Source organism: Olea europaea, unplaced genomic scaffold (genome assembly GCF_002742605.1).
Source record: "Olea europaea var. sylvestris unplaced genomic scaffold, O_europaea_v1 scaffold1923, whole genome shotgun sequence".
Classification (NCBI taxonomy): Eukaryota; Viridiplantae; Streptophyta; class Magnoliopsida; order Lamiales; family Oleaceae; genus Olea; species Olea europaea.
Window position 1 is genome coordinate 117,183 of NW_019237053.1, and position 13,341 is coordinate 130,523.

General features: G+C 32.5%; 1 protein-coding gene across 3 annotated transcripts in view; it reads right to left on the reverse strand.

Annotated features, from left to right (window-relative positions):
* Positions 1 to 6: 6 nt before the first annotated feature.
* Positions 7 to 13,341, reverse strand: part of LOC111379047 (MADS-box protein SOC1-like) — a 21,066-nt gene continuing 7,731 nt past the window's right edge. Inside the window, exons 1-6 of one of the 3 annotated variants that reach the window (XM_023002373.1) lie at positions 8,216 to 8,333; positions 7,966 to 8,068; positions 1,453 to 1,514; positions 1,054 to 1,153; positions 924 to 965; positions 7 to 810 (exon numbers count right to left, since the gene is read on the reverse strand). In XM_023002373.1, the coding sequence (XP_022858141.1) occupies positions 751 to 810; positions 924 to 965; positions 1,054 to 1,153; positions 1,453 to 1,514; positions 7,966 to 8,068; positions 8,216 to 8,226 (378 nt within the window). In that variant the 5' untranslated portion in view covers positions 8,227 to 8,333 and the 3' untranslated portion in view covers positions 7 to 750. Of the gene's footprint in view, positions 811 to 923; positions 966 to 1,053; positions 1,154 to 1,452; positions 1,515 to 7,965; positions 8,069 to 8,215; positions 8,334 to 13,341 lie in introns of those variants that run through there. The other 2 variants (XM_023002371.1, XM_023002372.1) reach the window with 2 other exon arrangements.

A 13,341-nucleotide genomic window follows, 5' to 3' on the forward strand; every position in this document is an offset into this window, starting at 1 on the left:
AAAAAGCCTATGTCAGGATGCGTATGGCACTCTCAGAAAAGATGGTCAGGCGGCAAGCAGTGGAGTGGTGAGAAATTGTTTGGAAAATTTGCTATGGGAATTTTATGAATCTTATCTGAAGTGTAGTTTACTGGAGGATGAAATCAAAGCATATTCTAGAGTGCTAAAAATCTGTTACCAACATGGATATAAGAAAGTATGGGCAGAATTTGATACCAAAACACAGAAACAAAGTACCGTGGCAAGTACAATTTGACCTAGAGTACATTTATCAGATGCAATATCGATTAGGAATCAAAATCACACACATATGGTTGCTGATTGGATTGCTAATGTTACATAATTTTAAAGGAAAAGTGAAAGGCCTGATCACTTTGGTAAATGGTCTATGGCCTCAATAAGAATGATAAAAGGTTGACACAGGAGCTGTTTGGGATGATGGAGTCGAAAAGAATGAGACCTTATTGCGATTGTGCAAGGAGTCTCGGCACAAAGCTGGCTGCAAAAGAGATTATTATATGTTGTAAATGGAGTAATACTCTCAATTGCATATATATAGGTAGGGCACTGCTTGTATCAGTAGTTGTACTCGTTTTTCCTTTATGTTTAATCATTTACGAGGTAAGGAACATACTTCTCCCTCCGTCTTGTAACATCTTTTGTCATCAATATAAAGATCATCTCAGGCTTGGATTTTGAAGCTGAGATATTTTGCCCAAAAAACAATAACATCATTTTCTTAAAATAAAATTAATATGTAAAACCCACCTTTTCTCTTAATTCTTTGTTTTGTTTTGCTAGGATTTTCTCCTGCATTATCAAAGAAAAATGTTCAAAATAACAAGCACCGAAAAAACAATCTGTATACATATAATTGAGCATTTTATAAATGAAAATTCTTGATATATATAGACGTAAATTACCTGTTCTTTCAGCCGATCAATCTGCTCTTTAAATAACAAATTCTGGGAATTTTCAAATAACAGGCTTAGTCAAGCTTATTTTTTATGTTGGCAGTTTTCTTTATGGACTGGACAAAATGTGATACCATACCTTTCTTGCCCTAATGCTGATTAAACTTCGTTCCAACTGTTCTTCGACCTGTTGTAATTCATCTATGGAACAAGTATCCAAACCATCTCCCAGAAGCTTTCTGTCATGAGTCCAAGAATCCCAGAAAATGACTCAAGTCATTTACTTTTAGTTACTTCTAAGACTATTTTTTGTTTACAAACATGGTTGATAATATACTTATGAAAAAAGTCACTTATATTCAAAACAATCAATACCTTATAGTAATTGAATTATTAACTTAAATAGTTTCCAGGTTTAGCTAATTATTTGAAAACCTAGTGACACGTACACTTTTTGGGTTTAGCCAACACGCTATGAGTATCTTTTTTGCTTAACAATTATCAGCTTATAAGGAAAGAATCAGGTTAGGAGAAGAACCTCTTTGAATCCTCAAGGAGCTCGATCTTTGTCCTCAGTTCTGCAGTCTCACATTTCAAATTCTGCCATGGAATTTAGTAAATAAAAGTTAGAGCCAAACTGAAGAGGCCATGATTCATGTTAATTATGATGGTTTCTAAAGAAAAATCTTTTGAAACTCAAGAACATAGAAGACTTTAAAAGATAGTCTAGACAGTTGTAAACCTTGATCATTAATTTAATCTATATAAAACAACTGAGATCAGCATGAGTTGTAAAAGTTATTTAACAATATTCAATAATGTATACTTCACGATCTAAATTAAGAAATTAAACCGGGTATGAATGCAATCATATGTTCTAAAAACTTTTGGCTGCAGATATCAGAATCCATTTAGATACCCCCGTCACGTTCTTTTCTTCACAATCCTTCCTCTCATTTCGTGAATAAATTTACTGATGGGTTGTATGAAAAATCTCAAGCGTTTAAAATAACCCCTCCTTTGGTATCAAAATAAGTTATTATTTTTGTTAGGTTTTAATGTGTATTGGCTATTCTTTAGACAAAAGGAATATTATAAAAAATTTGTAAAAGTCAATGAGTCTTTTGGGATGTTGTACAGATAGACTAAGAGTATTTGGATTCGAGCATGGAATATGGAGAAAGAGTCGCCAGAATTATGATAGCCTATCACCAAATTAATGCTCAAGTGTCCAAAACAGAATCATTGTCGCCCGCCCGTCGCCCCACATTCGCTCAAGCAACACACCTGAAGCTCGAGTGACAATGTTTTTTGAGAAATCCTAATTCGCGTTTTTTAAGAGTTCGATCTATCATATACTACACAAATACCTCTCTAATATAAATCCACAAACTCCACCTTGTGAAAACACGGGTTGATCATTAATTTTTGCCATCATAACATCCTTTTGAGATCAAAAAACAATTCTACATTTTGAGATTAACTAACCACAAGTTGGAAAAAAATCAAAATCAAAAAATCTAAAATATTCACTTCCTAAATATAATCAGAAATACATTTTCTCAATAACTTTAAGAGGTGGTTGAAAATTGAGGAATGTTGAACCAAAAGCACATAAAAAGTACAAGAACAAGGTTTTTTAGGTAATCCATAGGAATAGACAATTTCAGAAGATCGGGAGCAGATGTGAGTGAAGCGTACACGAATTAGATCAATGAGTCTAGTGAGTTTTCTTGGCTAGATCATATTGTAAGTTCTTATTGTCTATAGTGAAAGTCACTAGCTTGATCTTGGAGTTTTCAATCCATTGAAGAATTTTTTCCATCAATAAATCTTGTGTTACTTACTGCTTTATTGATTATTGTGGCAATTCAATATAAAATAAAATTTTGATTGACTAAACATCTAACACAATTAAAAGTGACTTATTATTTTTAATTGGTAATTTCAATTCTACGTTATTCACCTATTCACCCATCCTCTAGGTATTTTAGGGTCAAACTAGTAACTTTTAATTTGTATCAAAGCGCAAATTCGATTCATTACACTAGTTTTCTAGTTGAGAATTCATTGTCTCTCCCACCATATTTTGATGGCAGTATCTATTAAAAAGTTAGAATAAGAGCCTTCCTGAAATCGATGGATGAGGGCATTTGGCTGATCGTAGTCATTGGTTGAACCGTCCCTTCTAGCACTGTTGATGGTGTTGTCATCCTCACTCCTATAGCAAATTGGTCGAAGACAAATTTAGATGAATGTAATTGAAATAGTAAGACTTTACATGCTTTATTTATAGTTGTGTCACCAGACGAATTTAGGCACATGTCTATGTCTGAGGTGGTTAAAGAGGTATCAGATGTCTTACAGACCACACATGAGGAAACTCAATTTATTAAGAGCTCTAAGTTACTAATGTTGACCACTAGGTCTAAAGAGATTAAAATAAAAGATGTTGAGACCTTCGATGACTTCCATGTGAGCTTGAATAACATAGTTAATTCTAATTTCAACCTCTGTGAGAGAATTCTTGAGCCTAAGATTTTCTAAAAAATCCATAGAACCTTATATGAGAGATTTAGGCCTAAAATCACGGCTATCGAAGAGAACAAGGATTTAGATACGATTAAGATTGAAGAATTTGTTGGATCTCTCTAAACTTATGAATTCACCATGTCTCAACCTAAGAAGAACACGTCTATAACCTTAAACATTGTTAGGAAAGAAGAGTATGACTCTATTGATACAGAGATCATTAATGATGAGGAGATTGCCTATTTCGCTAAGAAATTTCGAAAAATGTTTAAAAATAAGAAGCTTCAAGAGAGACATAAAGGTGCTCTTAATGAGTCTAGAAAGAGATCTCAGTTTGTGAGATGTCATAAGGGTCAAGATTTTGGTCACCATAGGAGTAAGTGCCCTAACAGTAAGAGAAATCAGGGTAAAACAATGAATGTAACTCTAACTAATGACGAGTCCAGCTCGAATTATCAAAATGAGAGGTCCGTTCATGATAAAAGTGGGAAGTTTATGGTCTTCACTGCTGGAATTAGGGGTGAATCTGATAAGGATAGTGAAAAGGTGAAAAAGTCGAGGAAGCGATAGTGGTGAGCACTTTGATAGTGATGAGGAAAAGATTCGTAAGTCTTATTATCAATCATTAAAGGCTAAGGTTAAAACCCTAACGAGCGACCTTAAGAAATCTAGTACTCAACTCTGTTCCTTCTTGGGTAGATCTCAAAAAGTAGACAATCTTTTAGGGTTGAACCAACGTGCTGGGAAATGGAAGGTCTAGGATATAAGCAAACCAATCATAATAGGGTTAGTGCTTCCAAAATCATTTTTGTCCCTACTACCAACCAACCTAAACATGTTCCTAATCCTGAACTCAAATATAAGGATATCGTAGTACAGAGGCCTACTCGACAGCATAGGACTTACCAACCTAGGAATAGATATCAACGACCACATAACTTTGGACCTCGGTTTATACTTGTTTCAATTGTGGGAAGTTATAACATTTAAGACCAATGTGTCATAAACTCTTGAATAGAAATAGAAATCAGAATTTCATCTAGAAATAGAAAAAAAATGATTTTGATAGCCTGATTGACTTCCTCACTAATCAAGTGAGTCAATTGACTGAGTTAATGACCCAGTTGACTCAGAATAAGTCTTTCACTAGACAAGTCTGGATTAAGAAGAGTGATCTCTATGATCAAAGAGATGCTTTGACTGATGATGCTGGTTTTGTTGCTCTTTAAGGGGAGAGCAATTTTATGCCTCAGCGAGTTGGTATTTTTGGTGCATACTTGTGCTTATTCATTGTGCTTATTTATGTTAGCATGCATTTCGTTTTTATTTGCATTGGCACATGCACATTTTTTTGTTTTAAGTGTTACATATTTTTTTATTTTTTATTTTGTATGTTTGGTGCATTCATGTTTAAAAATAAAAAAATAAAACAAAAATAAAAAAAATTTTGATATTACAAAATGATACGAGTTACTTGAACATGTGTGTTGTGACCAAGTATGAGTTTAACTGATGTGTTGTAGCATACTTTTCATTAATTCTTAGATTTTTATAGAGTACTTAGTGTAAGTTTCTTCATATACCATCTGTACTACCCACACTACGATATTATAAGTTGGACTTGGCTGCGTTTGTGAGATTTGAAATGGCAATCATACGTTGGTAAGGTGAATTTGAACAAGAATTGACCTTATTCTAGTAGACTTAAGCCCAAGTTTATTCCGTTACAAGAAAAAGTTTAATATCTTATACTCTTCTTCGTAGCATGTTTGACTTGAGCAATTAAACCTGAAGGGTTTCTCATAACCTGGTGCCTATGATCATGACTTGGGTTAACCTGCCTAAAACTCATTACAAGTGTCATCTTAGTCACTTAATAAAGAAGAGATTGCACATAAGATGAGAAAAAAATTGAATAAAAAAAATTGATGAGCTTTAAAATTTAAAAAAAAAAAAATTATATACTCAAGTTCAGAGGGAGAAAAGAATAATATACTTAAAAATTAGCTTCTTATATAGGCTCCAGTATGCTATTATTACTTTGACTTTCATAAATGGAGGAATAAACTTATTGATAGTGATGTTTAATATGTTATTTCTCACAAAATTAAGGTTTAAAGTCCTGCTTACAAAGTTTAGTAGCACTTTGCACACATGGGTTACTTATATAATTTAATCCATTTTAACTTAAACTGAGTATATGAGAAAGTTTACTAATCATTGATTGTATTTTTACATGCTATCAGCTGCATTCTTGAGTTAATTGTGATAAAAGAAAAGCTGAGATAAAGATAAGATGACATTTTAGGGAGATTTCAAAGTAAGGGGAGATGATAGTATTTCATGACATACCATATCATTATGAATATTTAGATTCTTTTAATTTTGATGTTTTTGATATTAATGTTCCGGTTGATATTTTGATTATCATTAGAATTACTTAATTTTAACTAACATATTTATGATAGTACGTGTTAATTGTTATATTTCTTGCTTCGCATGTTTTTGTAATTGATATCTGAGTTGTTGATTTCAGGAAACAAGTTTAACAAATAATGCTAGAGACAAATATTGTCACAGAATGCTAAAGGAGGAGTGAGTTAGATTTTAATTTGTATTGGTCATTCTTTAGAAAAAATAATTATTATAAAAGAGTTGTAAAATTCAAAGTCATTTTGGATGGTGTATAGATGAACTAGGAGTCTTTGGGTTCGAGTATGAAAATGAAGAAATAGTCATTGAAATTATGCTAGCATGTCGCCAAACTGATACTCGAGTATCCAAAACAAATCATTGTCGCCTGACTGCAGCTAGAGTGACACCTGTCGTTCGCCTAGCGCTGAAACAATGGTGTTTTTCGAGAAACCTTAGTTCGCAATTTTCAAAAGGTCTATCTATTGTATACTGCCCAAATACCTATCTACCATAAGTGCACAAGCCCCACTTCGTTTGATCATTATTTTCTACTTTCATAACATCCTTTGGAGATCAAAAAATAATTCTACATCTTGAAATCAATCAACTACATGTTGGAAAAAAATCAAAATTACATATCCAAAACACCCACTTCCTAAATATAATCAGGAAAGTACTTTCTCAATAACTTTCAGATGTTGCTGAAAATTAAGGGAGGTTAAACCAGAAGTACATGAAGAATACAAGAACAAGATGTTTACGATGATCCACATGAGATATACAATTCTAGAAAATGGAGAGCGAGTGTAAGTAAAGCACGTTCCAGTGAGTTTGGGAGATAGCAGAAATTAGATTAGATAGTCAAGTGGGCTTTCTAGGCTAGTTCATACTGTAAGTGATGCAAGCTTTCGTAGCAATTGAAGCTACGAAACCCACGAGATTGAATCACAACCAAGAAAGTCAAGAGATCAAAATTTTGAGTTTGATTCAAGAATATTGAACCAAGTGACCCATAATTGCCGACAATCTGTTGACCCCTTGATCACAAGACTCGAAAACCTCACCCGGATTGTTTGAACACCATAAGAAAGTAATTCTTGATAAGTTCGAAATTGTTCAATGAAAAACAAAGATTGCTCACGAAATAATCTCTCAATTAATATGAATCAATCTTCTTTTACAATGTAAATAATGAGTCGTGTATAGAAAACCCATAAAACCTAATTAAAAACGGAATTAAAGTCTAAAGAATACAAAGTTACCATAAAAATAGAGTTTTGGTATAATTAAAAGATTGCGTGGAAATTGGAAATTCCGCCAATTTTTACTCTGTGCAGCCACATAGTGAAAATTTATGCTATCGCATAGAAGGCTCAAATTTCTGTGTCAGATCTCTGCAATGAGCTATACAATCGCATAGTTATATGGCTCAACTCCTCTGTCCGTCGCTTGAATGAAGTTGCTCCACTTTGTTTCTCCATCCAAGCTGAACATGAAATTTGTTCATTTGTCTATCACGATCAATGTTTCGTCCATTGTAGCTTACATAATTAATCTCATCGCTTCTTGGACCCTCTTTGCTCGCAACCGAGTCATTGGACCTTCTTCAACGATTAACGGATCTTTGCTCGAACTTGCATTCGTTGTCTTTGTTTTATAGATCACATCATTAAGTTCTTTTTGTCTATAGTGAAAGTCACTGACTTGGTCCCGAAGTTTTAAATCCTGTAAAGGATTTTCTCCATCAACAAAATCTTGTGTTATTTAATGCTTTATTTATTATTGCGGCAATTCAACATAGAATAAAATTGACTAAACATTTAGAATAATTAAAAAGTGATTTGTTACTTTTAATTGATAATTTAAATTCCATGTTATTCACCTATTCACCCCAGTTGATTTTAGGGTCGAACTATTAACTTTCATTCACATATTCAGGTCAGTTTCTCCTGTTCAGAAGCAGGTGCCAAACTAATTCACTCGATTAGTTGAGCAATTAAACTTATAATTCACATAGCCTAATTAATGTAGAGGCATAACAAGAAGACAGAGAGCATGCGTACAGTTGATTGCGTCTTATCGATCATGTAAAAGAAATAATTACCCGGACTGAGAAGAATCTGACCTCAATATTTTCTTCAGTTGTTTTTTGTGCAATTGCTCGGTTCTTGACGTTCTTCAGATACCGTTGTGTGATTTTGTTGACACTGTAACGAGGAAAATTGCAATCAAAGTAAACTTTAGGACGATAGGGAAAATGAAAATAAAATCATTATACATGCATAACTCTATTTCATTAATCGACATTCAATTATCATAGTAAATCTTGTCAATATAATTTGCGTGTTGTTTACCTAGTTTGCATTGTTTATCCCATCTTGAAAGAGAAGAATTAGCCTACTTTTTCTCTCCCTTAGCACTTTGATACTACCCTAGCTTTTAAGATAAACCAGGGCTATATTTCAGTATAAATGACTTTAAAGATTCTTCATAATCTTACTTGGGATACGTACTTCTGAGACTCTGTACGCTTTTTATATATTTTCTCATGTTATGTAGTTTCAGGGTAATTCGGTGTGTAAATACTTTATACTCTTTACATTCTTCACCATAGTTATTAGTGTACGTTATTCTTTTAACGACGACACTTCTTGTTGACATGTTACTTTGGTCGTACTACTACTCGTAAGCAACAACATTTCTGTGCTCTTTAGTCTGTTGATAAATGAGGTTTGTGTGTAGAATATTTTAGATAAAACAAATGACGGGAATTAAGGAATACTAATTCTATCCTGATTTTCAGATCATAAAGAACCTTACATCAATTTTACACTCAAATAAAGCATGCTTTCGAAGGAAAATTGTACGCTTAGTCGATACACTTAAATTTCATGAAGCCTAACCGAGAAATACACTTAAAGATTAATTTGACATTACACAAGGAGAGGGGAAGTAGAAGGGAGAAAGGTTTCAAGCCACCCCAGCAAGAATGCTTACTTTTATGAAACCCTTCTATTTTAAGAGATATATGCACAGAGATAGAAGAAGAATATGTCTCAGGAAACTGAAAATATTTAATTGGTGCTTGTTTGATAAAATTTTGACTTTTATCAACACTTCAACAATTAAACTTCAATTTTAACCACATATTAAATGGAATCCATAACTTCTATTAACTTTTCAACCAGATATTTCATCAACTTTTATCAAAATCTGCTAAATCTATTATCAAAAGATTTGTCAAACAACCCCTTAATTTCCAATGCATATATATATAATTTGAGAACATATCCAATAACACTGTCAAAATAACGAAGAGCTAAGTAATCGAATAGACTAGCAGAAAGAACATCTGGTCGATACACTTAAATTTCATGAAGCCTAATCGAGAAATACACTTAAAGATTAATTTGACATTACACAAGGAGAGGGGAAGTAGAAGGGAGAAAGGTTTCAAGCCACCCCAGCAAGAATGCTTACTTTTATGAAACCCTTCTATTTTAAGAGATATATGCACAGAGATAGAAGAAGAATGTGTCTCAGGAAACTGAAAATATTTAATTGGTGCTTGTTTGATAAAATTTTGACTTTTATCAACACTTCAACAATTAAACTTCAATTTTAACCACATATTAAATGGAATCCATAACTTCTATTAACTTTTCAACCAGATATTTCATCAACTTTTATCAAAATCTGCTAAATCTATTATCAAAAGATTTGTCAAACAACCCCTTAATTTCCAATGCATATATATATAATTTGAGAACATATCCAATAACACTGTCAAAATAACGAAGAGCTAAGTAATCGAATAGACTAGCAGAAAGAACATCTCTTCCCAATTATCCTCAAATAAAACATTTGCTCAAGGAAAGAAAATGCTTCACAATCATCCGCCATTGAAGTCCTTAACTGAGGAAAAGAACACTCAATCATATATGAATAAGCATCAACTCTTGTGATGAACAACTCTACTCAATAGTTCATAAAGCAAACTTGAAGTCCTCTTATCAAGTTTTGAGGCAACGACAACTCAAATCGTTACAACCATGGAAAAGTTCCGTTTCATAGAGTCTTTGTTTGAAAAAAAAAAAAAAAAAAAAAAAAATTACCCATTTTTTCTTTTCAATCTTTGTTCCATTTGTCAGTCAAAGGCACTTTGTGAGAGTGAATATGTGCGAACGCATGCATGTAGGATGCCTATTCTAATCAGAGAGTAGAAAATGATGAATTAGACTTATGTAACATTACTTTTTTTTCTTTATATCCAATTTGAAAAACACTAGTTTTCTCCCACAAACTCCAAAATCTCCCTAAAAACCCTGTTGAAAAGAATGGTATTTCATTCATTCATAGTATATTCAATACAAGAGGAGAGCTATATCTAATATACAGGAAACTATTTTAGGAAGAAAGAAACTAATTTATTTTAGGTTAAGATCTTTTATTCTCTACAATCACTGAACAAATAAAACTATATTTAGCAGCTAGAATGTTGATTGATTCCAAAAATCACTCCAAGAGCTTTTCTTGCAACAGCTCACATCAACAAACCCAACTTTCCATTTAATCATTTCTCCAATAGGCTAGTTTGATTTCTAGCAAAGTTTCCTAGACTGATAATAACCCAAGTCTTAACTTGTATTCATAAACTTGGTGTCATCATCGTTAAGAGAAAAATTGATTCATCTTAAAAAATGTTACTAATTAATCAAGAGCATTCTACGTGGCTTAACAATGATGAGCTTGTTACATCTTGATTTCAATTTAACAAATTAATCAAACTTGAACATCCACTGAAGACCAACTGAGACAAATTGTCAGCAATGGATAATTGCTATCCGATGTTGACAATGATTTGCAGGAGGACTTGGATCATAATACTAGGATTCAAAACTACTCTGCTATCAAAGCCTTCGCTTCTGAGAGTGCAAATCAGATAGCACTTACGAAAGAAAAGTTGCACAATTTGGCTGAAACAAAACGTTGACTATTGTATCTTAACCTAATACTGCAAATGTATTGATTCTAAATTGGTTTCCTGAACAAATCATCATGAAGATTGAAGAGCACAAAGGCTCAAAGTTCACCTTGTAACGATAGGATATACCCAAAGTTTTGACTTAAGTTATTGGAGAAACATTCAGTACAATTGTCTAGCCAAAAAAATATAAAAGGTATTTCATATGAAGTCCCTAGAACATTTTTATGGCGGTGATCAAACTTCTCATACACCTCAATCGTATAGTACTTTTCTTTTCTTGTAGCCACTTTCACTCTCCACAAAAATTATAAAAAAAAAAGAAATGTGAATATTTCAAAATCCTTTTTTCAGAGGCTCATTGTAACCATTTTATTAAATCCACAAATATATGACGAAACAAAAGCAGGTACACAAAAGAAAATGTATGTGCCACTTTTGTTGACCTAAAAGAAAATAAAGAGGATTGGGCCTTTTTCCTCATGAGTTGGACAAGCCCATCTAACATCAAGAACACACAAGATTATAAAGTTTCATCTCAATATGAGATTAAATCCTCTCCTGCCGCTGCAACAGTTCACTACAAAATAGTATAGATTAATTCTACTAATACAAGTGATTAATGATTCTTTTTCAAGATCCTGTGAAATGTAAATATCGTGAAGTGCCAATATTCTATGAATCATCTTTCAATATTCGTTTTCTCAAGTCTAGTTTAATTTCATATGATAAAGCCATTATTACCATATAGCTACTGAAGACCATCTTTGGTGAAGCCCTTTAGAATTTGGGGATTGGTAAAGTTTTCCAGCCTAGGAGCATTAGGAAGGATGAAGGGTAAGTGATTTTTTTTTTAATTATTTTTTTAAAATATATGAAATTGGGAGTAGCGTTTGTTTAGTGTAGATTAAAATCTACTAAAAATCTCAAGTAAAAGCCAACAATTAATTTTAACCTTACATGTAATTGGATCCACAACTTTCCAACCACACATCTTATCAACTTTTATTAGAATCTACCAAAATTTTGATTTTAATCTACACCAAACAGGGGAAATAGTAGGTCAAAATAACAAGGAGCTACGCAAACTAATAAAACAATGGAATTTGGACGTAAGACCTTCAATCCCAAAACCTAACTCAGTTCTTTGTTACATTATTCACAGCATCAATTGGCTTTTTTACTGGTACCTTTGTTGAAATTCAAGGATTTAGTTGTCCAACATAAATTCTTGTGAGATATTGTCGTATAAATAAACGAAAGTCAAACTTATATCAACGCGTTAGGAGTAATATAAGAGTTCTTTATTGAATATTAGATTCGTGTAGCAAGTGATTCATGTACTTTCTAAATACATGAATCATAGTAGTGAGAAGTAGTTAATAATGGATTAATAAATGTACTTGTTTAGATTCATGTTTCTTAAGAAACTGTAAAAATTAATTTGTTAAGAGAACAGGAAAAGGAATAGCACGGAATTCTTTCAAATTTATCAAGCAATTGAAATGCATGTCTATGAGAATAAAGAAGACCACAAAGTCAAAAGCAGCATGGGAAATTATTGCATTATTATTTATATGTAAAGAGCAAGGGAAGAAGGTATTTTTACAAACTTTGACAGATAGAAAAAATTATAGATGAAAGAGAATGAAACATTTCAAAAAAAAAATAATAATAATAATAATAATATAATAACTTACAAAAGTGAATTCAATTTTGGACTAAATAATATGGGCTTACGGATTTTGCTTATAGGCCCAAATCAATTAAAAGGCCCAACATGCCTAACATTTCTAGAAGCATTATCTAGAAAAATCTATATAAATATCTACTAGAAAAATCTATATAAATATCTAAGTAAGATATGTAAAGAATATCTAGAGAATTCTAGGAAAATATCTTGATGTGTGGTCTAGGTGTCTCTAGAAAATGTGTGGACTAGAATCTTCTTGTAAACAGTACATAAATGGGTAGTACCCTCCATTTCGTAACAAGCCAAAAAGTGTGTAAAGTCTTGAAATTGAGAAATACAAATTTCTTTTTTCACTTCCTTCTTCCTATTAGTGTTGTCCCCTTAAAAGCTTTAGTCAATCCAAGTTAGTAAACTCATCTTTCCTCGAACATCCTGAATATGCTATGTCTCATAAAATTTACGGATTAGATATTCAGCATTCGAAATTAAGCATGGCAATTGAGAACTTTTGAAGAAAACGTCCAAGCTTTCAAGTGTCAGCTATAATTGAAAAATTGCCACCTTCTTGGAAAGAGTATAAAAATAATTTGAAGCATAAGAGAAAAGAAATATCCTTAGAGGATCTGATTATCAGGATTAGAATCGAGAAGGACAATAGAATGGCAGAACGTAAAGAAATGTCAGACTTTGATACCAAGACTAATCTTATTGAAGGAAGTTCTGGGACTAAGAAACCAATTGGAAATTTTACAAGGGGTCAGAATTTTAAAGGCAGAAACAAGGGAAAACAATTTGTAGGAAAG